General features: G+C 38.5%; 1 protein-coding gene across 4 annotated transcripts in view; it reads left to right on the top strand.

The window, feature by feature from the left end:
- Window positions 1-482: 482 nt before the first annotated feature.
- CCDC91 (coiled-coil domain containing 91) overlaps window positions 483-25,792 on the top strand; it is a 109,507-nt gene continuing 84,197 nt past the window's right edge. For 2 of the 4 annotated variants that reach the window (XM_083860168.1, XM_083860167.1), the window contains exons 1-3: window positions 483-645; window positions 21,198-21,240; window positions 21,346-21,424. In XM_083860168.1, coding sequence (XP_083716294.1) covers window positions 21,211-21,240; window positions 21,346-21,424 — 109 coding nt within the window. In that variant the 5' untranslated portion in view covers window positions 483-645; window positions 21,198-21,210. Of the gene's footprint in view, window positions 646-910; window positions 926-2,891; window positions 3,043-21,197; window positions 21,241-21,345; window positions 21,425-25,792 lie in introns of those variants that run through there. The other 2 variants (XM_083860169.1, XM_083860170.1) reach the window with 2 other exon arrangements.

The raw sequence follows: 25,792 nt of genomic DNA, 5'->3' as shown, positions 1-25,792 counted from the left end.
GAGGTCGGACTGGATCATCTCCAGAGGTCCCTTCCATCCCTCGGGATCCTGCGATTCTGGGGTGGCACTGACGGGACGCGGGGGATGCTCCGAGCCTGCAGTGGGGCTGGGTGGGCAAAGGCGGGCCGGGAACCAAAGGGCAAAGGGGCAGAGGGTCTATAGAGGGCTGGGGCTGCTCTGACAGCGGTGCTGGGGTGATTCCAGGGGTGATTCCAGCGGTGACTCCAGCAGCAGGGAGAGGCCGGGATGAGCAGCAGCACCCGGGGCTGTTCCCGCCTTCAGGAGCTCCCTAAACACAGCCAGAGCAACTTAGAAACTCTACATAATAAATACTGTTTATTCTTTACAGGAAGCGTGGCGGAGTTCCCCACAAACCACGCTCAGGTGGTGACAACTTGCATCTTTTATAAAGCAAACCCCCACACGGGCCCGCCTCTCCAACCCACCCTCCCCGCCTACCTAATGCATATTTATCCCGTGATGTAATTTTTACGCAACGCTCCAAAACACAAGGTTGTTTCCTTCATTAAGCAACGCGTATTGTACAAGTTATCTGACGCCATCAGTTCTTTTTTTTTTTTTTTTTGCACCAGGCGAGACAAACCCAGCCTGGGGGACCGACAGTTCACCTCAGGAGGGATCAAGGTGACCTCGGCCGCGGGGACGGGAAGGGGGGGCCGGATCCACATCCGGGTGAGGCCGCGCCGGCGGCAGCGGGGCCGGGATGGGCCGGACACAGGGGCGGGAGCTGCTCCCGGCTGGATCAGTGTCCTGCCAGCCCAGGTCACAGCTCTGTCAGTCTTGGTCATAGTCCTCCTAGACCAGGGTCACTGCCCTGCCCGCCCTGGTTACAGGCGGGAGCCGCGCTGGCCGAGCGGGCGGCAGAGCCCGGCCGGAGTGTGGCTGTGGGGACGGGCTCTGAGAGGTCCGGCTACACCTGCCGCCCTTCATTCTCCTGCCTCCACCTGCCACCCTTCATTCTCCTGCCTCCACCTGCCGCCCTTCATTCTCCTGCCTCCACCTGCCACCCTTCATTCTCCTGCCTCCACCTGCCGCCCTTCATTCTTCTGCCTCCACCTGCTTGCAGCTTCACCTGTTTCCTCCTGCCTTCACTTGCCCTCATCTGTCTCTTCCTGTCTCCTCCTGCCCTCACCTGCCCTTTCCTGCCTTTTCCTGCCCTCACCTGCCCTCACCTGCCCTCACCTGCCCTTTCCTGCCTTTTCCTGCCCTCACCTGCCCTTTCCTGCCTTTTCCTGCCCTCACCTGCCCTTTCCTGCCTTTTCCTGCCTTTTTTCCTGCCTTCACCTGCCTTTTCCTGCCCTTTCCTGCCTTTTCCTGTCCTTTTCCTGCCCTCACCTCCCTTTTCCTGCCCTCACCTGCCCTCACCTGCCCTCACCTGCCTTTTCCTGCCTTTTTTCCTGTCTTTTTCCCTGCCTTTTTCTGCCTTTTCCTGTCCTCATCTGCCCTCACCTGCCTTTTCCCACCCTCACCTTCCTTTCCCTTCCTTTCCCTGCCTTTCCCTTCCTTTCCCTGCCTTTCCCTGCCTTTCCCTGCCTTTCCCTGCCTTTCCCTGCCTTTCCCTGCCTTTCCTTTTCCTGCCCTCACCTGCCCTCACCTGCTCTCACCTGCCCTCACCTGCCCTTTTTCCTGCCCTTTTTCCTGCCCTTTTTCCTGCCCTTTTTCCTGCCTTTTTTCCTGCCTTTTTTCCTGCCTTTTCCTGCCTTTTTCCCTGCTTTTTTTCCTGCCTCCACTTACTTGCACCCGCCTTCTCCCTCCTTCTTCTGCCCCCTCACCTGCCTGACCCGTCCCAGCCCTCCTCACTCCTCAGCCCTGACCAGTCCTGTGTGGTGCTGGTGATGTCCTTGTTGGTGAATATGAGGCTAAAATTTCCTGTGATCACCTTGTTACAGACACTTTTCTCATCCTTTGAATCACAGCCACAGGAATGGGCACATTGTTTGTAAAGTCATTTTGGATTCTCAGAAAGAGAAATGTTTATCATACCTTTATAATGCCTATAAAGGGGCATAAGGGTCGCTACAAAAGGGGATTTTAGAATTAGTTCAGAGGAGCAGCAGGGGCCTGCCTTCTTTCCTTGCATCTTTGCACCAGAAAATTGGTGTCTCCATCAATGGGAGAACCCTTGGAGTACTTCTCTAGCCCAGAGGTTTGGAAATTCTGGCTGTGAATTCTTTGCTCTTCTGCTCCCGAGGCCAGACTATACATGGCCAAGCTTTCAAACATTGTCCAGAATGTTTTAGTTGTGAAATATCCTGTGTGATTTTTTAGAGGTGCGTGGGTGCCTAGTGCCTATTACTCTAAACAGAGTTAGGTGCTGACGTATTCCTGAAAATGTCTCAGAATCTTCAAGCATCTCAACCACTTTCTATAAATCTGGTCTTTAAGCATTTTAGGAGTTTTGAGGTTTCTGGTTTTTGTAATAGGGTTGATTGTGTCCTCTTGATACTTCAGCACCTGAGCCCACCCTTTTGCTCTGGATATTGTCAAGATGAACTCTGCCTGCAGCTTTGGCTCTTGTCAGGAGACTCTAGTTTATTTCATTAGCAATTTTTCTCTTCTACCTTAGCAGTTCTTTCTGCCTGTCAATTGCACACCATGAATGCATCTTTTGCCACCTTACTGCAGCATTTTAAGGGAACTTTGGGTAGTTTTTGTCACAGTGCTTCAAGATCTGTTTCAGTAGACGTGCTTAGTAGTTTTTGTTCTCAGCACTTCCTGGCTGATTGCCTTTCTGTTCTTTAGATTTTGCTCTTCCACATACATTTTTTTTAAAATATGACCATGATCTCAGTGCCTCCACATCCATGGCTTGACTGTCTAAAGTAAATGTTGATGCAAATGTTGTAATTACTTCCTTGTTTTTCCTTCAGGGGCTCTGAGTTACTCACTCCCTAATACTGGAAGCAGACTGCTGACCATCCTCAATTACAGCCTGCAGGGCAGACAGTGTCTGTTGAGTGCAGTACTGATCCTCATGCTGGCAGGATCTGAAAGAAGAAAATCACAGTAGCATTCAAACAGGTGATGCTCAGATGCTCAATGAAGAGTAGATAATCCCAGAGCCTTTTTTCAGAGCCTCTTAAAAAGATTCTTAAGAGTATTTTGGAAGGAAGACAATTAAATACAGGAGATAAATTTATGTGCTGTGTGCCTCAATGTGTCTGTGTGAATAGTTCCAGCAGTACTTTAGTACTGAGAATTCCAACTTTCTGCTGTTTAGTCTGGGACATGGAAGCTGAGCTGGTGTTTTACTGTAGCTCAGCTGAGGGGGTGGGTGGGTCGTGTGCACACCAGATTGAGACAACTGGCATTAAAATAGGGTCTTTCACTTTGGATTTGTTTTTATCCAAATCTTTCTCTGACCACTGCTATAATTAAGTTTAAGGCTTCCTATCAGTTTGACCTGGAGTGGTTGGAAACTGAGCATACCAGGTGACACTTTTGTTTCTGTCACATTCACACAGAAATCTCCACCAGGATTTGGAGACACAGTGCAGTTTCAGCCCTTTTGCAATTAATTTAGAGCTCACTGACTGTTTTCTGCATGTCTTTGAACACTGTGGGCTGTTGTGGCCCAGCTCCTTCACATTTCCTTCCAAGTGACACAACTACTGCCAGAGGTTGATGAAGAGTATCTGCTGTCCAGGCACTGTTAGCTGCTTCTGTGGTGTCAGGCTGATGACAGCCACACAGATTTAGAGGTGCCAAAATGCAGTTATGCTGTGAAGCATATTTCTGGTCCAGAGGAACAATTGGATTGCAATCTTAAGGGCAATAACTCCCCGAATCTTTACAGAAGTGCTGAGACAGATATCTAAGTGTGATGTGTCTCTGAGCCCTTGGCTGGGTTCCTGCTGAAAACCCAGCTTCCAGGAAAGCTTGCAACACCAAATGGGAAAAAAGTTTGTGGTAGAATGGAAACACATTTTCTGTGAGTCCTTAAATGTAAAGTTCACAGTGTCTTCCTGCCCATGTTCAGGTGTATTTGGGGTGTGGTTTGTAAGTGCAGGGTACGTATCCTGTGTGTATCCTCACATTACACGTGTGGTGTAACCTGCTGCTGTCCATCTGTGCAGTGGTTCATGCTCAAGTGCCCTTACAGGAAAGTCAGGGAAGTTCTTTCTGCTCCTGGAAAATTAATTTGGTCATTAAAATGAAGGAGAAAAATTCTTGTTAAACCAGTCTTGATACTCAGAACATTTTTGACTGTTTTTTTTTTGGTTTTTCAGTTTTTGGGGTTTTTTTTTGGTAGGGCTTTCCTCCCCAGTACACTTCAAGTCTCAGGCAACAGACTCTAAAAAAGTCATGTGGACTGAATCTACCTTTAAGTGCAGTGTAAGTGGCAGATCATCTAAAAAGTGTTCCCAGGTGACTTTCAGACACTGTATTTTAACATCTGTTACCCTTCATTACTTTGTTACTTTGATATTTATAATTGTAAGATTGCATCAGAAATTCAAAGTGCGAGGCTTGTTTTTCTTTTTTCTACTTCATACTTCTAAAGACTTAAAGATTTATGTGGAAATAACCCCTGCTTAAGTGTTAGTAAAAATAAGTACCTTAAATTTGAGGTTTGGATTTATCTTTTCTGATAAGGCCTCTCACAACCCTAATCTTCCCTCGTCACTTTGCATCCTTTAAGCAAAGGTATCTGCTCTTTAGACCTGAGTCTCCAGAAGTAGTACTATTTTTACAGATAAAAATTAAGTGATATGTAATTTTTTAATGTAGAATTATACTATCTAAACTTTCTTAGCATACAGTGGGATTTGTATTACTTTGTTCTGAAACGTTTGGGATTGACCAATGTGAAGAATTTTGCTTTTCTGACATAGCAGGCTTTTTTTCCTTTCCATTGTTCAGTTGGCAGATTTATTTTAGGTGTGACTGAAATGAATTCTGGGGGTTCTGTCCACTCTTTCAATTAAACGATTAAAAATGTAAATTCCATTCTAGGGAGTGGTTGGAGAAGCAGAATTACATACCCATAAATTTCTTTCTAAGTAATCACAGAGGACTTTCTGAATTAATAAAAGTGAATTAAGTTTTTTTACTTACACATACAAGTGGATGTTCGTCAAGAGATTTTTAGGGATGTAATTTTATGGAGCTCTTCTGCAGTTTTCCAGCAGCTTTATGTGACATCTCTTGTCTGCCTTAAGTTTGTTGGTGTACATGAGGCTAAAATTTCCTGTGATCACCTTGTTACAGACACTAGTAAACTTTCTCATCCTTTGAATCACAGCCACAGGAACGGGCATATTATTTATAAAGTCATTTTGGATTCTCAGAAAGAGAAATATTTATCATACCTTTATAATGCCTATAAAAGAAAAGCAGGTTTTTCTATTAGACATTGGAATGATTAAAATTTAGGTTTTGAATGTCTTTCAGAGAAGAATTTGGGAATGGATTTAGGTTAAAATATGTCTTATGTTATATTTGCAAAAGTTCTAAGTTTTAGTTTTAAGAAAATCAAGCATATCTAAACTATAGTGCTGATTTAGTATAAAAAAAAAAAAAAGAAAAGAAAAAAAAGAAAAGAAAATACTTAAAATCTCAGTTAGTCATGAACAACTATGGTAAGTTTTAGGATGTAGAGTTTTCACCTATTCAACACTTTCCTTGATTAAATAACCAAATTTGAACCTCCTTATCTGGTAAACAGACAGCATTGTAACACTCAAATGTTAAATATGCAAGTTTGCACTTCCAGTGAAACAAAAGTCAAGTTCAGACCCATTCTTCCACAGACCCATTCACACCCCTTCTTTCATGGACTCCAGGAATATTTGATCTCATTTTAGTGCAGTCCTGGAATAGATGGCAAATTTTTGTGCACATACATAAATTGATTTTAGGTGACTGTGCAACAGTAATGGTTGGGGCCATTTGTTAGCTTTTGGAAAGAGTAAAATAATGCTGGTGGCAGAGGTGGTTCCAAATCAAGACTTTTGCTTCTCTTTATCTTTCCTCTGAATTATAAGGCTGTAGCAGATGTGTACAGGCCAGAGCAATCTCTGCTGGAGGGTAGGTTGCTTGTAGGAATACAGTTGGAATCTGGCACTAAGGGGTGACAGTATTTACAACTTGATATCTTTGGAAATGAAGGATTTAGGATATGCAAGCACACCTTGAGGTGTGAAACATCCAAACTCAAATTATTCCACTGTGAAAACTAATAATTTCAAGGCTGTAGCCTTGGATCTGTTACTAGAGCTGTTGCTTTTCCTTCAACAAAGGACTTCAAAAGTGATTTAATGTGTTGTGTTATTTATAGAAAAGCAGTTCACAGGGACATTACTATCAGTGTTTGAGCATGCTGGCTGCTCGTGTTTCAGTTTTTGTACATACTGGAGAATTGCACTCTGGCTATGAACCATTGCATTCACGAGAGCTCTCATGTGGCAGCACAGCCACACCAAGGCACTGCGTGGTTTTGATCTGAGCAGAAGATGAAAAATTCACAAGTGGCATTCATCTCTTTCAAGTGACAACGAGTGTGTATGAAAACGGAGCGGGAATTCCATACTTCAGTATGGATACGATGGAAGGCGTGTCCTGTGAGGAGCAACCAAGGACTTTGGGATTATGCAAGTTTGGAGAGAGGGAGGCTGAGGGGTGCCCTCCTTGAGGGTGGCCAGGCAGGGCAGAGCCTTCCAGGTCCGTGGTCGGCGCCCCAGGCCTGTCCATGTCTTGGAGGCTCTTGGACAATGCCCTTCCTAATGAGTTCCAACTTCTGTTGAGGGGTCAGGCTGTTGGACCAGATGATTGTTGTAGGTCCATTGTAGCTGGAACTACTCTGTTCTCTGAACGCTCTGGGGAGGGGATGCAGCTGTGGGAGAGGATATTGAATAAATGTGAGCTGAAAGGGATGACAGATGCTTGCTCTAAGCTGTGGACTTTTCAAGGAAATCACTGCTGTAGATGTCTTTGCTGTTGCACATGGGCTTCTGGGCACATCAGCTGGAGGCAGAATAATTCTGGAAGAAGGTGAATAAGTTTAGAGGTACTTCACCAGTTAATAGCCATGCTCACAAAAAGAGAATATAATCTCCTGCAGTGAAACAGGTTGCTTAACCTAGCCCTGGAAGTAGTTTAACATTTAAAAAGCCAGCTGAACAAACCCCCTTCGTCTGGGAAGTCGAAACTAACAATCCATTACATCAATTCATAAGCAATTTGATCTCAATATACAAGATTATGAAAGGATTCTTTGTAACAACCTTAGGAACCCTAAAATTAGAAGCTCATAAGTAATTTTTTTGTCTCCTTCCCAGGTGTTTATAGTCAAGTGAAATGATTCCACATAAAATTTGAAGATTTGAAATACAAAATGTCCAAAGGTTTAGAAATTATTTTGGTTTTGAAACATCATTAAATTGTAAATAAATAAATGTACTGAATAATGTACTAAATAAGTTCATTCTGTGTTTCTTAAATGTTTATTCTGTGTCTCCTTAAGGTTTCTGAGTAAAGTAAATGCAGGTGAAAGTTCTCCAATATTCTGTGTATTGTTGCCAGAACTTGGTCTTGTAGTTCTTTATTCCTCATTAAATACTTTGCCAGAACCCACTGCTAGGATTTTTTTATCTTGAGGTGGGTTTACAGAAAGGTGGAATTGCTTAACTTTGAATTTGTTTTAGTATCCATTTATATTAAATACCTATGTTTTCATTTAAGTATCTTCTGTTTATTGCAGAAGACAGTGATGTTTGGGATTTTTCAAAATTTCTAAGGAAAAGAGACCTACAGGCAAGTTCTTTGTGCTAGGCTTGCTTTTTTTTGAATCTTTAACAACACTTTACTATATTACAGTTCTTGAGCTTAGTGTGTGTGTATAGAGAGAAATAAAGTGGAAATCCTGTCTCTGAGGATTGGAATTTAGTGTAGATTTAGATGGAAAGCATAATATTTTAGCATGCATTTGCCATTAAGCTTTTAAAAGGACTTTCCATGGGGTGCAGCTTCTGAAAGAGCGTAATAGTGAGTTTCTGAAGAGGTTTCCACATTATGCACATGCCACTGTCAAGCTTGCTTTTATTACATGAGTTGACACAGTAAAAAATCTGTATCTTGGCCTGATTGACTACAGACTGAAGAAAAGTTTGTTTGAAATCATGGAATTGTTAAGGTTGGAAAAAACTTCGAAGATGGTTGGGTCCAACCATTAACCTCACACTGCCAAGTTCACCACTAACCCATGTCCCCAGGTGCTGCATCCACACGCCTTTGAAATGCCTCCAGGATTGGTGGCTCCGCCACTGCCCTGGGCAGCCTTTTCCAGTGCTTCACCACCCTTTTGGGGAAGGTTTTTTTCCCCCAGTATTCAATCTAAACATCTGGCACACCTCGAGGCTGTTTCCCCTTTTCCTGTTGCTTGTTCCCTGGGAGCAGAGCCTGACCCTCACCTGGTTGCACTCTCCTGTCAAGGAGTTGTGGAAAACCATAAGGTCCCCCCAAGCATCCTTTTCTCCAGACCAAACACTCCCAGCTCCCTCAGCCACTTCATACTCTCTTGTGCCTGTTCACCCAGCCATTTATTTTACCCAGCAAAGAGTACACATGTCCAAGCCAGGAGCAGCCAGTTTCTCCAGGTGAAGACATTGGAAAAAGATAAGTTTTACTAAAGTCCAGGTAAAAAACATCCAAAGCACTTCCCTCATTCAAAACATGGGTCTCTGTCAGAAAAGATAAGGTCGGATGCTCCTTCCCTTTCTGTTTGTAGGTGGGAGGAATATTTGCTAATGTCCAGCCAGTTGGGACCTCCTTAAATAGCCAGGACTGCTGGTAAATTATTTGAAGTGGCTGTGTGGGCTCTCTCAGCAACTTGCTCAGCAGCCTCAGGTGGATCCCAGCCAGCTCTGTAGACCTGTGTGTGCCTGAGAGGCACAGTAGCATCTTCTTTTGGAATGTGAGTGTTCATTCTGCTCCCTCTGCCTCTCTTCCAGCTCAGGGCTGGGTGTGCTGGGGACATCTGGTCTTGCTATTGAAGACTAAAGCAAAGACAGCACTAAGTACCTCGGCCTTTTCTTCATTCTTTCTCACTATTATTTTTCCACTGCATCCAATGAGGATGGAGATTTAGCCCTCCTTTTCTTGCTGTTGCATTTATAAAATAATTTTTATACTGTCTTTTATGGTGGTAGCCAGTTAAGTTTTAATTGGGGTTGGGCCCTCCTGAATTCCTCCCTGCAGAACCTCATGGCATCCTTACAGTCATGTTTCCCCTCTGCTGTGTTTCATTTCCAGCAGATGCTCAGTAAGAGGGCCAGTGATTGTGAAACTTCTCCCAGTCCTTTAAAAAAATACTTCATTTGTCTCTTCATCCTGGTTGGGTGGGCTATAACATGCTTCCACCAGGATATCTCCCTTGTTCACCTTCTGATTTTACCCAAAACACTTTTTGCCCCCTCTGCCCTTTTTTTATGTGATTTTTTCCCCCTGGACAAGTTCCTGCACATTTGGTTAGAACTGATAGAGAATAGCATTGTAAACTGTTTCTGGAAGGGGTCTCAGAAACTGAGTTTAAAACTACTTTTGTTTAATCCACTTAAAAATGATTCTTACAGGAATTTAGGATTAATCACAGTGTGATGAATGATAAAATGAGATGCTGATACTCCAGGACCAGATTAATTTTATTATTAGGAGCTATGAAATAGGTTCTGCTTTAGGACTTTGCTAAATACTTTTTCTAGTTGAAGAGTGCTTAAAAAGTGTGTGATACATCTATTTAACTTCCATCAATATTGAATGTACTTTGGATTTAGTTAAATTATCCTTACAAATGCACTTATGAACTGCCTTTAATGTTTAAATAAAGAGGCCTGACTTGCCCTCTCACTGGGGTTGAAAGAACAATATTGGCTTAAGAATCTTCAAGTGGAGAAGAGACAAGAACTAATGTGCTCAAAAATTTCAAAAACTGAGGCAAATTATAAAATTATACTTATGTTTGGAAACTGTTTCATTTAAATTGACTGTGTGCCCTGAAGACTTTGCTATACATACATCCTTTATATTTTACTATCTGAAAATAAGTGTGTTCTTTGTCTTTCTCTGTATCATCTTTATCTATCCATATCTGTGTGCACACACCTGTCTTGTCCCAGTGGTACTTTCACAGTTGAGCAAAGTTAGTAGTTTTTTTGGGGTTTGTTTTGTGTATTTTTTTTTTTTTTTTTTTTTTTTTTTTATTATTATTATAGCAAGCAGAAATAATATAGTATAAATCCCTAGTACTTTCAGAGCATATCTTTAGAAGTTAACCATCTTTATTATTCATTTATAAGAGGCCAAGGTACTACTGTTAGAAAATTAACTTATCAGTAAAAGGCTTCAAAATGTTTTTATAAGGTATCAGCTTGCTAAATTGCCTTAATGTATTCCAGAGTGTGTTTAGGAGAGATGGAAGAGGTTAATTTTTTGAGTTATTGTGATGTGAAATGTATTAAAGACATGTTTTTAGTAAAATGGATGCATACTGAGTAGCAAGAGTGCGAAAAAAGTTACAAAAATGTAAATCACTTTTTGCAAGTTATGATCTATATGTAGTATATGTAAAACACTTGGAAATGAAGTAATTCTTCTTCTAACATACTTGAATATGTGGGATTTTTTTTTTTAAGAAAAATGTTAACTAGTTGTTGCAAAAACATAATGCATTTTGATTTTAAATGGTTGTCTTCCAGTAGCATCTATGCTAAAATATTTCAGATTTCCTCTTGGTGTAAAATACACCATGATCTAATTTCTGTCTAGTTTATAAATAAGAATTTTATGAGGTTTTTGAAATATTTTTTTTATGTTAAATTTTATGTCAACATTGAATCCCATGGAAAAATTATTGTATATTAAAAATTACATGTGTTTAACCTGGTTTAACTCTACATGACTGCAGAACTTGTGGAGTTGGTAAAGCCAACAAAGGATGGAACACTGACAATGTCTTTGGTACAGCAGGGGCTAATGATTAGTTCTTGCTTATCAACCCAGTCCAGGTTCCTTTCACAATGTTTGAATGATAAACCCACACACCAAATAGAAAAGTGAGGGAAGGCTGAAAGGAGACCAACATTCTCAGAGTTGAGTTTAGTTCTAGTCTTAGGCAGACTAGAACAGGCAGCTTCTGGTCAGAACTCTGGTGTCAGCCTCCCAGGCTCCATCCTGAGCTCCTGTGAAATGCACTGGGTTTGAATGTCTTAAAATTATTTTGTATTAAAATAAAAGATTTTTTTTCTTTGTTCTTATCTAGTGAAATCTTTTACATATTAATTTTTCTGTGTAAGTTGTGCAGTGAGCAATATTTGTCCTGGGGAAAGTAGTCAGTTGATTATAGGAATAACCTAACATACTATTCATTATGAGTGAAGGGAGATAGTTGTGAGTTTTTCTGTATTTTTTTTTAAACAATCATATATTTTAGAAGACAACTGGATTATCTTGAAGTTGGCCATTCACATACATTTTTTTTTGTCAAAGCCTCTACAGAAGATTATAGTTATCACCTGAAAATTTTAATTGCTAAATGCGTTTTTTTTTTTTTTTTTAATTACTACTGAGTGTAAGTGTAGGTTATTTTTCTAATATTCAAGTTTTTTCTTGCTGACTTTAGTCAAGCAGAACCTGTTTTCATTGGGAATTTTGCTGACTGAAGGCTGTGTAATTGCCCAGTAATTAACATAGTTAAAAGATATCACTCTACGTGTAGTTTGCACTTTGGAACCTGAACGTTCTGCCGGTTTTCGCAGCATTGCCAGAAGGGATACTTTTGCATAGTAATTTCTGGATAAATTTCACTAGTTCTCTTTTAAACACTGCTTGTTTCAAAAGCCATTAAGCTCTGTGAATATGTCAAGGCCTTGTTACCTCGTATAATTCCATGAATTCTCAAGTATATTATTTCTAATTTCACTGTGTGCTTGTATAAATAATAAAGTGTCCACTACAGCTTGTTACTATTTTGTTCTTGTACATGCATTCTACCTGCATGGAACTTTTTATACTTTAGGATGAATATCTGTTAGGCATGCATTTATTTTCAATTTAGCAAAGGTCTTAGAAGATTTATAAAACTGTGGTTTAAAAGAAATTGCATGGGAGAAGGAACAATTTGTTTCTTTTAAACTGGGAAGATGTGGAGCATTTTGGTTTTGTCTGTTTGTTTGGGGTTGAGGGAGAGTTTAACTCTTCTTGAACGAGAAATAATTTTTGATTAATTGTTAACTGACATGTGGTGTTCTTGGTATCAGTACCCTCCTCACATATTTGGTCCTTAAATGTCCCGGTAACTTGCTGAATATGGAACCTGTCAGGAAACGTCTCCCTCTTTCTGAGAAGGGCCTGGTAGTTCTGGCAAATCTTTGTCAAAAGCTTTGGGCCTAGAGAAGAACTGTATTCTATAAATGCATAGTAGGCATAAAGAGTCAACTTGAAGTGATAAATTATTGTAAAGTATTGTGATCTGATTAAAAGAAAAGCATTTAGATGTTGAGCTCAAATCCTGTTTTCACTCTGGCCTGATCTGGAATCTCTGTTTGCAGCTCCCTCAGCATATTACAAAGGCATTGATGGCAATCAGTCTTTTCTGTGAGAAATGAATTATTTTTTTATTATTATTATTGCAACAGAGAACATGCAATTATCATAATATCCATTTGGTCAAGTTCATGTGGTGAAAAGTGTTGTGTTGCATGCTTAGGAGCAGACCAAAAATGAAGATGAAAAAAAGAAAGATAATGTGCACAGACATTTTGGCAGCAGTGCTTTCTGTTGGAAAGCACTTCAGCATTTTCATTTTACTTGTTTATGAGTTGGGAGTTGGACGATGTGAAACCTCTCCAGTTTGTTTCCTAAGAGTCATATGAAAATGAATTTTAGGTCACAGCATGAGTTTTTTCTTCATGAAATGGACCATCTCTTTAGGAGAGTATGGAAAATCAATTAATCTGCTTAATATGTGAACAAAAAGTCATCAAGTCTTTTTAAGTGTCAGTAAAGGGAGAAGAAGAGGCAATGATGATGCATTCTTCTTTCTGTGTGAGAGGGAATAATATCTGGCCTTTTCTGCTTCTAATAGTATATCTAGAGCTTGTAAAATGAAGGATTAAAAGGGTTTTTTGATGACCAGTTGTGTTGTATTTCAGTTTTTGCATGAACTTCCATAATATCGGAATTTCTAACAGGTGATTGGGAGAAATTAATATTATTAGCATTATTTAAGGTTTTCTTTTTCAAGACCAGCAACTGAGTCATATAAAATCAGAAGGACTTGACAATCTCACACATTATTATTATTCTTTTTGATAATGTCTTGTCATGTCAGAGAAATATCTTAATATCTTTTCTTTTGCCTGAAATTAGTATCTTCACCTGTGAGATAAGCTAAGCTGTACTTCCAGGGTTTGGAGGAAGCTGAGGGGAGTTGGTTTATGAATTGAAAAAGTGAGTCTTCCAGTTCATTAGGGGGCATACAGGAATGATTAAAAAAATGCTGTATATTTTATTTAGTAAAATCTTATCTTACATAATGTATATTTATTTAGTATAATCCTATCTTACCATGTGTTGCTGAGTTTTGGGATTTTTGGGATTTTTTTGATTCTTTGGGGTGGTTTTTTTTGAAGTATCCATGGTCACCTGTCAGCTTTTCTAACATAAGATTAGAATGATAGCCTGTTGATGTTTCACAGTTTGTGCGAACTATCTCTATGTAGAGCTAAAGAGAATCTTTTTCAAAAATATTTTAACTGTCAGGTGTACTGATCATCCTTTATATTTAGACCTTTACTATCTTAATTTAATTTTAATTAACAGAAAAAAGGTTCATTTTAAATGCATAAAAGATGATCTACAGAATCTTTAAAATTTTATTTATTTATTTATTTATTTTTTATTTTATTTTAAAGATTCTTCTTCTGGTGAAGGAGTGTCAGTTTTTAGAATAAGTGATTCACCCAGCACCAAATTTTCCTAGGCATTTCATCATGCCAAAACCTGGTATTACCCTGGGTTTGTTTTTGTTTAGTTGGGTTTTTTTACTTTTTATTTTCCTCTAAAGCATAGATCCCTGCTTAATGTGAAAGGTCTTGAGCCCTCTTTTCAAAAAGTTAATGACATTTATTAGTGCAAGTTACCACACATTCATATGAGCATGCATTCAAGGACTTAGATTTTTGTTTGACATGTTGTTACATTAAATTGTGTTGCTGTGATGCTCTTGCTGTTACTAAGATTGTGTCAAACCTTCTATTTTCACATACCTGTTCCGTGACAAAGTTTGCTTGAGGCAGAACTTGAGTTTTTTTACTCTTGGAAAGCTTTCCATTGTGCAGGCTCCTCTTTTTAAGTTCTGTCAAAGCATGTTACTGTGATTTGCAGGTAGAAGAATCAAAAGAACTGATTGCATTTGCTAATGCTGCTTATTAACAGTAACATGGAGAAGCAGGAGAGTTTCAGTTGTCAGTCTTGAGTTCTTGAAGCTCAATGATATTTTAAGTGGGAATGAAACATTTGAAACACATGACTCTTGTGTTTTGCTTTTAAACCCTCCATTGCTTGAATTTGAAATCACCTTTGAATATCCAGAGAGAAGAGGTTAGTATTTTTTAAATAGAAGATTGACAAAATTGGAGGAAATTTCAGAGAACATGGTTTTTGTTGGTTAGTTTCTTCTAGGCTATGGCTGAGGAATTGACTGTTCTTGAATATGTTTTCCACACAAGGTTGTGGTGCTGTGGGTTGGTATTTTTCTTTTTTTTTTCTCCCTCCTATGTCCTAAGTTAATTTGAAAGCCAGTACTTTCTTTCTCTATAGGAGCTCTCCAAACTCATTTTTCTCTTGTGGGTGAAAGTGGAACTCTTGCTTTCTGTTTTGTGTAGTCGTGTTTGAACTGTGAGTGTGAAATGGACTTCTAATTTGTGCTTCATTGCTTTTCCCTGCTTTGCTCACTGTTTAAAAAAGTCAAAAGATATATGCCAGAGAAGAGTGCCCTCAAATTCTAAATCACAGATTTTTATGGAATTGATTTTGTAGATTATCTTAATAGCAGTTTTTGTGCCTTTTCTGAGGTTTTTTCTCGTAATAGTTCTGTGCCATGAAGGTGAGATTATTATTTCTAATGATTATTCAAATTTCTTTAATAAAGGCTACGTGAAGCTAAAGTGTTTATTTATACAATATGGTTCTTTTTCCTTCTAAAAATGCTTTTAATATTGGGGAAAGCGGTTGTGGAAATCTTATAAACCATGTAAGATGGTCTTGCTACATGAAGCTGATACAAATGCTGCAGCTTTTCTGGTACCGTTTTGTTACTTGCAGCATTGCCATGTGAAAGTAGAGTCATTTCAAAATTACTGGTGATGCTAGGTGTGGAACATCACATCATAGGATATGGAATCTTACACGCTTCTTGCAGGCTCTGGATATTTTACTTCATGGAGTCTCCTGACAAAAGGACTAAGTGATGAAAAAAGTTTCTTTCTGACCCTCACCTGGCTGCACCCTCCTGTCAGGGAGTGGTAGAGACTGATAATGTCCCCCTGAGCCTGTTTTTCTCCAGGCTAAATGAACCAGCCTCAGTTCCCAGGGGAAAATTGCCGTGACACTTTCTTTGTTGTTTTCTTTTCCCCCATAACCTTGAAGTGTCTTAATTCACGGTGTGGGTAGACAGACTCCTGTCCCCTGTTAAAATGAAGGTGCTGACAGCTCTGTCACTGTGCCTTTCACTCTGGGAGCTGACCAGCACTCTGCTTCCTGGCAGAGGAGATTTCCCACATGTCCCTTTTTGTGATGGAATCCACACTGGAACGTGATGGAGAACATTGGTAATTTTGGTGTTGGCCAGTTTCCCCTGTCTTATGATGGGGTAGGACACACAGCATGCAGAATTTTTAAGGTGGTTTTTCTTCTTTAGGAATTTTTACGAATGTTCTAAATATATTTGAGTTCCCATTATGCTGTACATTCATATTCTGGTCTTTCTTGAGCTAGGTACCCTTTGGGATATGTTTATTCTGTAATTAAATTTTTTCCAATTAATGGCTTAGCAGCTACTACAAATTTTTTAAGATGCCAAATGCATATCCTGCAGCTGTAATTGCTGTAGATCAGGAGAAAACCCTGTATCAGCTAGGTAAAAAGAAGAGTTTGTTCCTGTTTTAAAATTTTTAAGAGATACTTGGAATTTTGGTGAAAAAGCCATGGAGAAAAGTGCATGTGAGCTGGTTAGATCTTGGTGATACAGGAATTTATCATCTGCTCTGCTCTTTATCACAGAGTTCTTACCAGTGTACATGCTTTCTAAATTGCTACTTTTTAGTTTTGTTTTATTGGGTGTTTTGTTTTGGTTTTTTTGTTTCTTTTTTTTTTAATCTCATACTTATCCTGAGTAGACTTTTTGGAGCCTGCAGTTTTGGCCAAAAATTTATTCTTCAAATGCTGTGGTCTATGTTATGTCCAGTCAAGAAACAGCTAATAATCCTGTCCTGGACTAAATACATTGGATGAGACATTTAGGAAACATGAGAATGAAAGTAAAACTGATAGGTTCTCATAGATAGGAGTTACCCACCCCTGGGGTTTGCCAGAAATACAGCAGCCCCACCCTCAGGCAGCTCCACACAGACGCTTCTAACAAAACAAACAGCAATATATACTCTGTCACTTGTTCCATTAAAATGTACAAAATTCGGCCTCAAACTCAAACTTACAGGCCAGGTTATACCAAGTCACTTGATTGTACCTGGCAGAATCAGTTCTCTATTACCTTGACAAATTTAGATTATGAAGTAATGGATCAGGACTTGACTAATTTGAATTCTCACTAACCAGAGGTGAATGTGAATAAGGAATCCTTCTTAATTCACCACTTGGTCTTTCCACCACTTTTGCCTTTTGGATATGAAGAATACCAGGATTTCTGGTGTGATCACAACATTCTTTCTCCCCCTAATTGTTGAAATGGGAAGAGGCGCTTTTTTTTTTCCCCAGCTTACATTTTTCTGCCTTATTTCTTGGGAATGGCTCTTGCTCTTCCTGTATATAAAAACGTGCTTGTGGTGTGTCTGTTAGGTAAGCGCATTTCACAAAGTTCTTCTGACCTGTTTTAAGCTGCTGGCCAGGCTTTGGTGACTGTATTTGGCACAGGAAAGCTTGTAAGCTTCTCATGTATGCACATCTGAATAAATCCATCATGCAGCCTTACCAGCCATGCAGGAGGAAGTCTTGAGCAACCTCATCTGAAATGCAGTCTTGACCCTGCTTTGAGGTTGGGTTGGGTTGGGTTGGATGACCTGCTGGTCTGAATTTTGGCAGAAGTTTCTGGTCTGAATTTTGGCAGAAGTTTTTTTGTTCCATTTGGTGGATACAGACTCGTTGATAAAACCTACTCAAAATTCAGTGGCTTGAGTATTCGTTGTCCATGGAAAGTTTCCTTCTTTTCACGGCGTGTGACTGGGGAGCTTCTCAAGCCTTTTAGGACACGACTGTCTGAGAACTGTAAATGTTTTGGAAATGACCTGGGCTGGATGACCTACTGTGTCTTTTCCAACCATAATTCCTACGACTCTGTAATTTTGAGGTTGACTTCTTGTTGCCCAATTTTACAGTTACTTAATTCCAGTATCGGGCATATTTCAAGAGACCACATTTAGTCATGGTAAGACTGTGTGGGTTGTTTTGTCTTTTTCTGTTATTTTTCAAATCCTGAAGATTGTCAGCACTTAATGTATTCTTTCCTATTCTGGTGCCACAAATAATGTTCCTGCCCTGTGAGGAAAGAAAAGTCTGATTCCCCATTTTGGAATAAGATGTTGATTAAAAGAACTTGCTCCCAAATTTGTTGCAGTTCTAAGGAGAGGTGTTAGGCCACTTCTGTTATTTATTTTTACCAGAAATGCATTTCCATAATGAGAATAAGGGATAGAATTGAGAAATTATGTATTTCATCGTATTTTCAGCATTGTTCTCAGTTAAATTTATAATGAATTATTAATACATTTTTAGAGTTAAATGCAGATGTACTTTGAGGACTGTGAATGTCTCCTATTTCTTTTTCTAAACTGTTCCTATACCTTTGGTGTGACCCTTTTCTCTGCAGAAGGCTCCCTTTTTATGCAAGAAAAGATCATATTTTGGGAAAGACATCTCCTAATAAGAGCTCTTGCACCAACACTCTTTGAAGAGAACCTCGGCCTTTGAGTTTTTGAAATGCCTTATATCAGCATCCCTCAGGATTTATTCTTTGCTTTCTATCCTAATTTGCTGCCTGCCTATTTGTGACACACATGGAGTTTCCCAGTTTCTGCTATTTTTAGATTAATTTTTTTTTTGTCCACAGCAAACAAGGCATAGAAACAACTCAGGATTTAATTTTGAAACAGAGGTGCATGTATTTGTATGAATATATGTTATACACACCCAAAGAACAAACAGAGCCAGAATTCTCTCACCTGGGGGAGAATCACTTCTCATGGAATTCCTGTGGGATCTCTGAATAATTGAAAATTGGAGGATTAACAGCTAGATGTGAAAACACCATTGGTACTATAGAGAGTTGCTTGGAGTTTGTTTATCTTTAATTCCTTTGGAGTGACATGTGGAATAATTCATAAATAAATCATGCTCTTAGAGCCACAAAATGTCTGTGTTTAAAATTTGTAGGGTAAAGGTAATCTTAGGTCAGAATAGTCTTGGGATTGTTACCAGACTTAAAAAACTGTATATGAAATGCAATAAAAAAGATCATGGATTCAATAACAGGTTGCTTTCCAGTTTTTCTTCTGCCCTGCATTCTTTTTCTCTATCAAAAGTTCCATTTTATTTATGCATAGTTTCTTATAAATGTTCTTGAAGGAGAAATGGAAATCCTCACATGTTTTCCTTACAGGGCCTTCTGTCTTTACTGCCTCAGGTCAGTGTTGTATTTGAAGAGAAATCAAAGTAGTTAAATCACTTCTTAGAACATGATTTTTCATATTTTTGTTTGCCTTTTATTTTTTTAAGAGCCTCTCCATTTTAGCATGCCTTTCCAAAATTGCTTTAATTCCTGTTGAACTCCTCTGAACTCGTTCCAGTTTGTATTTTTAAAATACAGTGCTGAATGTACTTTGCCTGGTTGAGACATACCAGTTCTGAGATGATGGGAATAACTAACGTCTCATGCACTTTGTGGAGAAAATCTGCTTTGAAGGAACTTTGTGGAGAGCCTGTAAGATCTGTTGATGTGATACAGAGCGTGTAGATAAAATACATTAGCCTTTTAAAGGCTCACTTTCTCCAGCTGGCTGCTGTGCCTGCTACCTGAACACTGTGCTCTGCAGTGATTGTGTCCATCACCAGTCTGGTTTGGGTGGTTTTTCATGGAATGTGGCGTGAATAGAGTGACATTCTCAGTTTGGGCTGTCTCCGTCTGCAGTCCTGTGCTATCCACACAATCTCCACCCATCATTTGTGCACACATGTGCTGTATTCTAGAGCTATGTATTAAAGCTCTGAAAGTTGATAAGAGTGCATGAAGTGCACCAATTAACTTAATTTTGACCAATTAACCTTAACACTGATGGGAAAAATACCCAACTACCTTCTTTCTCTCTTGGATTATGAACCAGCACAAAACCCAATTGACGCAAAGTCAACAAAACTCCTCATGGTCCCTGAAAAGATATTTAGTCCTTTTACCACATCAGACTGTTGAACAATACTTCCATTTAATCAAATCTTTCTACTTACACTGTGATAGTGATGATTTATCATTGGATAACAGAATGGTTTGGGTTGGAAGGGACCTTAAAGATCACCCAGTCCCAAGGCAGGGACACCTTCCACTAGCCCAGGTTGCTCAGAGCCCCATCCAACCTGGCCTGGGACACTTCCAGGGATGGGGCAGCCACAGCTGCTCTGGGAAACCTGTGCCAGGGCCTCACCACCCTCACAGGGAACAATTTATTCCTAACATCCAATCTATACCTACGCTCTTGTAAACAGTCCCTTTCCATCTTTTCTGCAGTAATAGAAGTTTATCCAGCCTACAGACTGTTTTAACTGAAATCAGTTAGCTTTATAAACACTTTTAACATTCTATAAAGACCATAAAGGTTTTTTGGATCATCCTTCATTTACATATCAGAATTACAGATATATATATATATTGTTAATACATAATACCTTTCTTTCAACAGCTTTGTATATCTTGACTTACTTTCATTAGCTGAGTAACTTAGCCTGCTTTTTTTTAAAAAAAGGAACTGCAGTTTAACTATAAATATATCCAAATGCCACAGAATTCAGGGCTACAAGTCAAAAATGCTGATCAGTTTGTAAAATCTTAATCAGCTCCTCCATGAAACCTAGGGACGGACCTCTGTGGTAGCAGAAAAATTTCCAGAAATTCACCGCAGTCTTGTCCCAAGCTGCAGTTTGTTCTGATGGTGCCAGACAGCTAAGAAGAGATGGGAAAAGCAGGAAATCTTTTTGGATTTAATCACAGTGCTGATTTGGAAAAGCAACTTAACAATGGAAAATATTTTTTTGAATGCTTTAAATCATAAACACAAAATATTATACAAGGTCCACAGTAGATCATGGCTGCGTTTAGATAGATTGTTTTCCTTATTGTGAAGATAACCCCTAATGAAGGGTTAGGTGGTCAGAAATCCTATTTCCTGGACATATGTGTATTTATTTGTTTGTTTTATAGATGCATATCCAGACTGGAATATTTGATGGTTGTAGTACCGTTTGTTGAGGTACTGGGGGCCTGTTTGCTCTACCTGAAATTTTTAGATACAACTTTTAGGCAACATCTTCCTATTTTCCTCTGAGAGAAAGCTCTTCCTGCATTTTTACTTTCAAAAGTTGTTGGACTATGTGGACAGGCAGTGCTTATGTAACCCCTGAAGTTATTCAGATTTTGTTGTAAAGTACCCATTTTTTTTGTATTTAACTCAATTAATAAAAAAGTGCTTCTTAAGCGAGATGTTGCAATTCTTGGTCTTGCATCCTCTGTGTCAAAAAGTTCTTATTTAGGCCCCTTGATGTGTTTTATGACTTACAAATGATGGAGGTTTCGGGTAGTGGAGATGAGACTGGAGGGAAGGACTGAATGCTCATTTCTGAGCAAGCGGGGGATGAGGTTATGAAAATGTTTTAAAATCAAGATTTCTTTTGTGTTCTAGTGCCTGCTGAAAGATGGATGATGATGACTTTGGAGGGTTTGAGGTATGCTGTTTGGATAACTTTGCTTTGAAATTTAACTATTTTCAACTATTTTATGGACATTTATTGCATTTTGTAAAATATTTAACCATTTCTTCTTGTTTCCAGGCAGCAGAGAGTTACGAGTTTGGAAATGGTGAAAAGCAGACCACATCTCCTGCTATTGCCTGGGCAGCATTTCCTACAGGTATTGACAGAATCACTGTAAAAAAATCTTAATATTCTATTCCTGTCCTTACGTATTCACTGTAAAAATTAGTGCTTAGAAGGGTGTATATAATAAAATAATGCACAATAAAAGAATAGCCAGCAGTCAAACCTTGAGCATAAGAATGTTCCTGAGCAATTATTTTAGGAAGCTGCACTTCTCAAAGTTAAGCTCTGATGAGGAATGAAAGAGAAATTCAGTTTATACAGTAGAAAAGGAATGGAACTTCTTCATTTAAAGGATATTCTTTACTTTTGAGTGTGGAAGATCTGTTGCAAATTGTGGTAAAACAGAAAAAGTAGAGTTAAAAATAAGACTGTGATGAAGTCTTTTACTTGCTTTGGGAAAGAGGGGAGGGGTGAGAATGATCTTTTTCACTTAAGCCATTTATATAGTTGAAAAATATATTACATATTCTTTATCTCAAGCTGAAGCAGAAACATTAGGGAACTATTTTATTAATTTATACAAGTGCCTGGTGGCTGTCTGGATTTTAGGAAATAGAGGAAAGTTTATTGATTATTATATATTATCAATAGAACTAAAAGATTATGGAGGTGTTACTGATTTTGTTGTGGTCTAGATTTCACTCTTGTCACAAAACAAAACAGCACTTTTGCAGCATCAAGGGAAAAAAAATAACCAACAACCCACATTGTATTTTTATGCAGAATAAATTACGCAAAATAAGGCAGGGATTTTTCTCAACATGAGCTGTCTATAAATCATGTTCTTAAAACATTCTTATTGATTTATTTCTGGCTTTTATCTGTTACAGAATGATTAGTTTTATTTGTCATTGAAACAGAGGAAAACAAATACTAAGGGAATGTTATTTTTCCAAATAACTTTATTATTCATCTTGTCATTTGGACAAAAAATTAAAATTATTGCTTAAATTCAGTAGCATGTCTTAATATGTTTAATAAATTAAATCCAATATAGCTGTGCAGTGTCTGTCAGTGAAGTCCAATTAAAATCCTGTAAGGTGTGTAAAATTGAAATTGTTTGTACATAACAGTGAAGTTTTTATATGATTTTAAGTGACAAAAAAGTCCTAGGGTAAGTTATACCAAGGTATTTAAGCATTTCAAAATGATAAGAAAACTCCTATATTCTGGATATTTTGTTACTATAAAATCTTTACGTGACTTTTTTGTGCAAATATTGCTTTGAATAAATTAATTTATTGTAATAAGGCAAGTTTTTTAATAGTATTGGTCAAGTGCTTCTTGGGCATTGACTTGTCAATTGATATTTCTAGAAACGGAAATAACTGAATTTGAATTGTCTGCCCAATGTTATCTAAAAAAGAAAACTGTTCTTGTCTTACCCTAGAAATTTCTCAATAAAATTGAGAATTCAATTGCTGAAAAAATCAAGTGTATTATGGTGCTATTGAGGTGATTTTGACAAATTTGGGGGGTGATACCATTGTATTCACCCAAGATTTGATGAACTTTCCAGAGGAGGAGTTACTCATGAATTTCCTACATATCTGATGATTGGAAGTTATAAAACAAAACACTGAAGCCTATGGCCATATTTTTCAGTGTGCAAGCAAAATTCAAAAGTCATTTCTAAGGCCTCAATGGTGATTTCAGTGCAATTTTGCCCTTGAAATTGGTCTTGGGCTTCTTGCTATCTTTTTGATAGTATGGCTGTAGATTTAAAATGTTAAGGTAGTAGATGTAATTACCTTTCTTCTAGAATAGTTTGGCTTTGGAAGAATAAAATGTGGGGAAGAGCTTTGTGCTGTGAGTGCATCAGAGTGTTTTTTTCCACTGTGGACACAAAGCCAGTTTTAAAATCAAATCTTTCTACCTGGATGTTACTTTTAACTGAAAATGTCCAGGGATAGAGTTCAGTGAATACAGTATAATTGAAAGTCTCCTTGAATTGTAATATCAAGACAAGGGGAGTTGAGGAAGGAAGTTTAATTTTGTTTCATGGGTTTTTTATTTTTAACAAACTGCATGGATCAGGCAGTTCTTACATACAAACCTATGACAGAATATTCTTAATATTGGGAAGCCAGGGCTTCAGAAATTATTAAACACTTTTTAAGTACAATTCTGGCAATATCTTATAACTGCATCATATTTCAGCCTTTTTGGGTGTATGACTTTTGATATACCTGTAACTGAGTGCCTGCTTCTTTTCTCTAGAGTGCTGCAGCTCTGATCAATGAAAAATAAATTTATTTGGAAATTCATCAGGGCTATCAGGCTTAGCCTGTTGCAGTTGAGTCAGGTAGTTCCAACAGAGGCAGGTTTTTGTTTCAGGGGTTGTGAAACTGTTCCATTATGGTAGCTAAGGCATAAGCAGGAACAATTTAGGGGTTCTCTTTATAAGCGAATTTTGAGCTGAACTAAAATGCAATTTCACCAGTATATACACAAGAGGAATGAATTAAGAGAGCTTGAATTACAGACATAGCACATGTAATTCTTGGAATGTCTAATTTATGAATCTTTAGCATTGCTGAAAAGTGAAAAGAAGGTTTTGTAAAAAAAGATGTTTGAATGATACCTTGGAGAGTTGCCACCTTTTCTTGTCTTCTGCAAGGTCATGTGTTCAGCTGAAAATTTTAAACCACAATGTTCAGAAGTGCTCACCAGTTGTTGCTCCTCATTTCCTAGGTTTCATTTTTTACAAATTAAGAAGTGCGGATTTTGTTTCTGGTTTGTTTGGGTTTTTTCCCCTTCAAGATACTAAGCATTCATTACTATAATTAGAACTACTGAAAGCTCCACTTGATTGTAGAAGATTCCATGTAAAACTCTACTACCTGAAAAAATGGAGGTTTATCTCTAGGATTGGACACCCCAAAATATGTGAATACCTAAAACTCTAATCTCAACAAGTCTACATTCCTCATATGTCATGTCAACAGTCTCCATGGCTGTTTTTACTTGTGTGATAAATTATTTATATGTGAATTATGCCTGTGCTATGGTTCACCAAAGGTTGAACGTTCTCATCACAAGGATCATGCCCAGTTTTTCCATGTGAGTTGACAGTTTTAGAAAGAGAACCACTTGCCTGCATGGTCAGAAATTGCCTGGTACATTTTTTTATCTGTTTTTCCATCAGATGGAAATTGATTTAAAAGTGAGACTCGGCATTAAGTGATAGCATAAAACTGAGACTTTAATGTTTGTTTAAATACAAAAAGATCATCTTCTGTGTCACTGCAATGCCACTTGAACTAACAGGGTAGGTAATTGTTATAGGAAGCTGCCTTTGAAGGTAGGCATTTGGAATGGAAGTTTTATCTTAAGGTACCCAAAAGAAAGCCAAAAAAGTCTCTTTTACAGCTCTGAAGAAGAGTTAACTACTGAAATACAGTTACCTAAACTGGTTCCTCTTCTGTTTACTGAAGTACTCTCCTCCAGGCTTTTCAGCCAAGTTTCCATCTTTTGCTGAGCTGTGATTTGGTTTTTTTCCTATTTTTTGGCCACATCCAAGTCTACTATCATTGCAGTTACCCTACTGATACTTTTCTGCCTCATAGTCTATTTTATTTCTTCTTTTCATTCAATGAGATTTGCGTGTTCCTCTATGTCATACCTGAATCCTAGAACTGGGAGCTGAAGAAGGTGGGACAGAGAGTGCCTGGATTCAAGGATTACTGTGTCCTTTTGAATGCCTCGAGGCCAGTTGTACACACTGGTTTGTACTGGGTACTTTTGCAGTATTTCACAGTGATATCCAGAGGCTGAGCCTTGCTCCAGGCTAGTGGCATCTTTTACATGTAATAATAATAATTATTTTCTGAAATAATTGGATGTGCTTTTTTTTTTTTTTTTTTTTTTTTTTTTTTTGCCTGTTGCAAAGACACACCTGGAGCTGACCATGTCAAAGTTTGCAAGATTTTGCTGTTAAATTAAAAATGTAGGAAAAACTTTCTCTTTTTAATTCTTTTGATTTAGTTTGTTTAGTTTATGTCTTTTTTCAAAACAAGACTTTCTGTTGTGCCGGGTTGGTAATGCTGATCCACTGTTCAGGGTTTTTATGGCATAACTGGAATTTGGTATGGAAGAGCTCTCAGTCCAATGTGAATTCCAGTTAAGTTTTATTAGCTAGAGACTTATTTACTTTGTTGTCTTTTTATCTCTTATAAAATATAAAGCTGCTGTATCATGTGTCTTGGCAAGCTGTTTGTATGTGGCTTCTAAGACAGTTGTGGGTTTTTTTAACTTTTGAAATGTATAAAACTTGGGAAATTGTAAGTATAGTTTTCCAGTTGACTGAGAATGATTAAAGATCATGCTGAATCAAAAGAGCCAGAGTTAACAGTGATCCTTTTGAGGATTGTAAAAGCTTGTAAAACCTCTGTGTAAA

Source organism: Zosterops lateralis (assembly GCF_965231275.1).
Source record: "Zosterops lateralis genome assembly, chromosome: 4".
NCBI classification, from domain to species: domain Eukaryota; kingdom Metazoa; phylum Chordata; class Aves; order Passeriformes; family Zosteropidae; genus Zosterops; species Zosterops lateralis.
The sequence above is the reverse complement of the archived record's forward strand: the minus strand, read 5'-3'. Positions and strand labels throughout refer to the sequence as shown.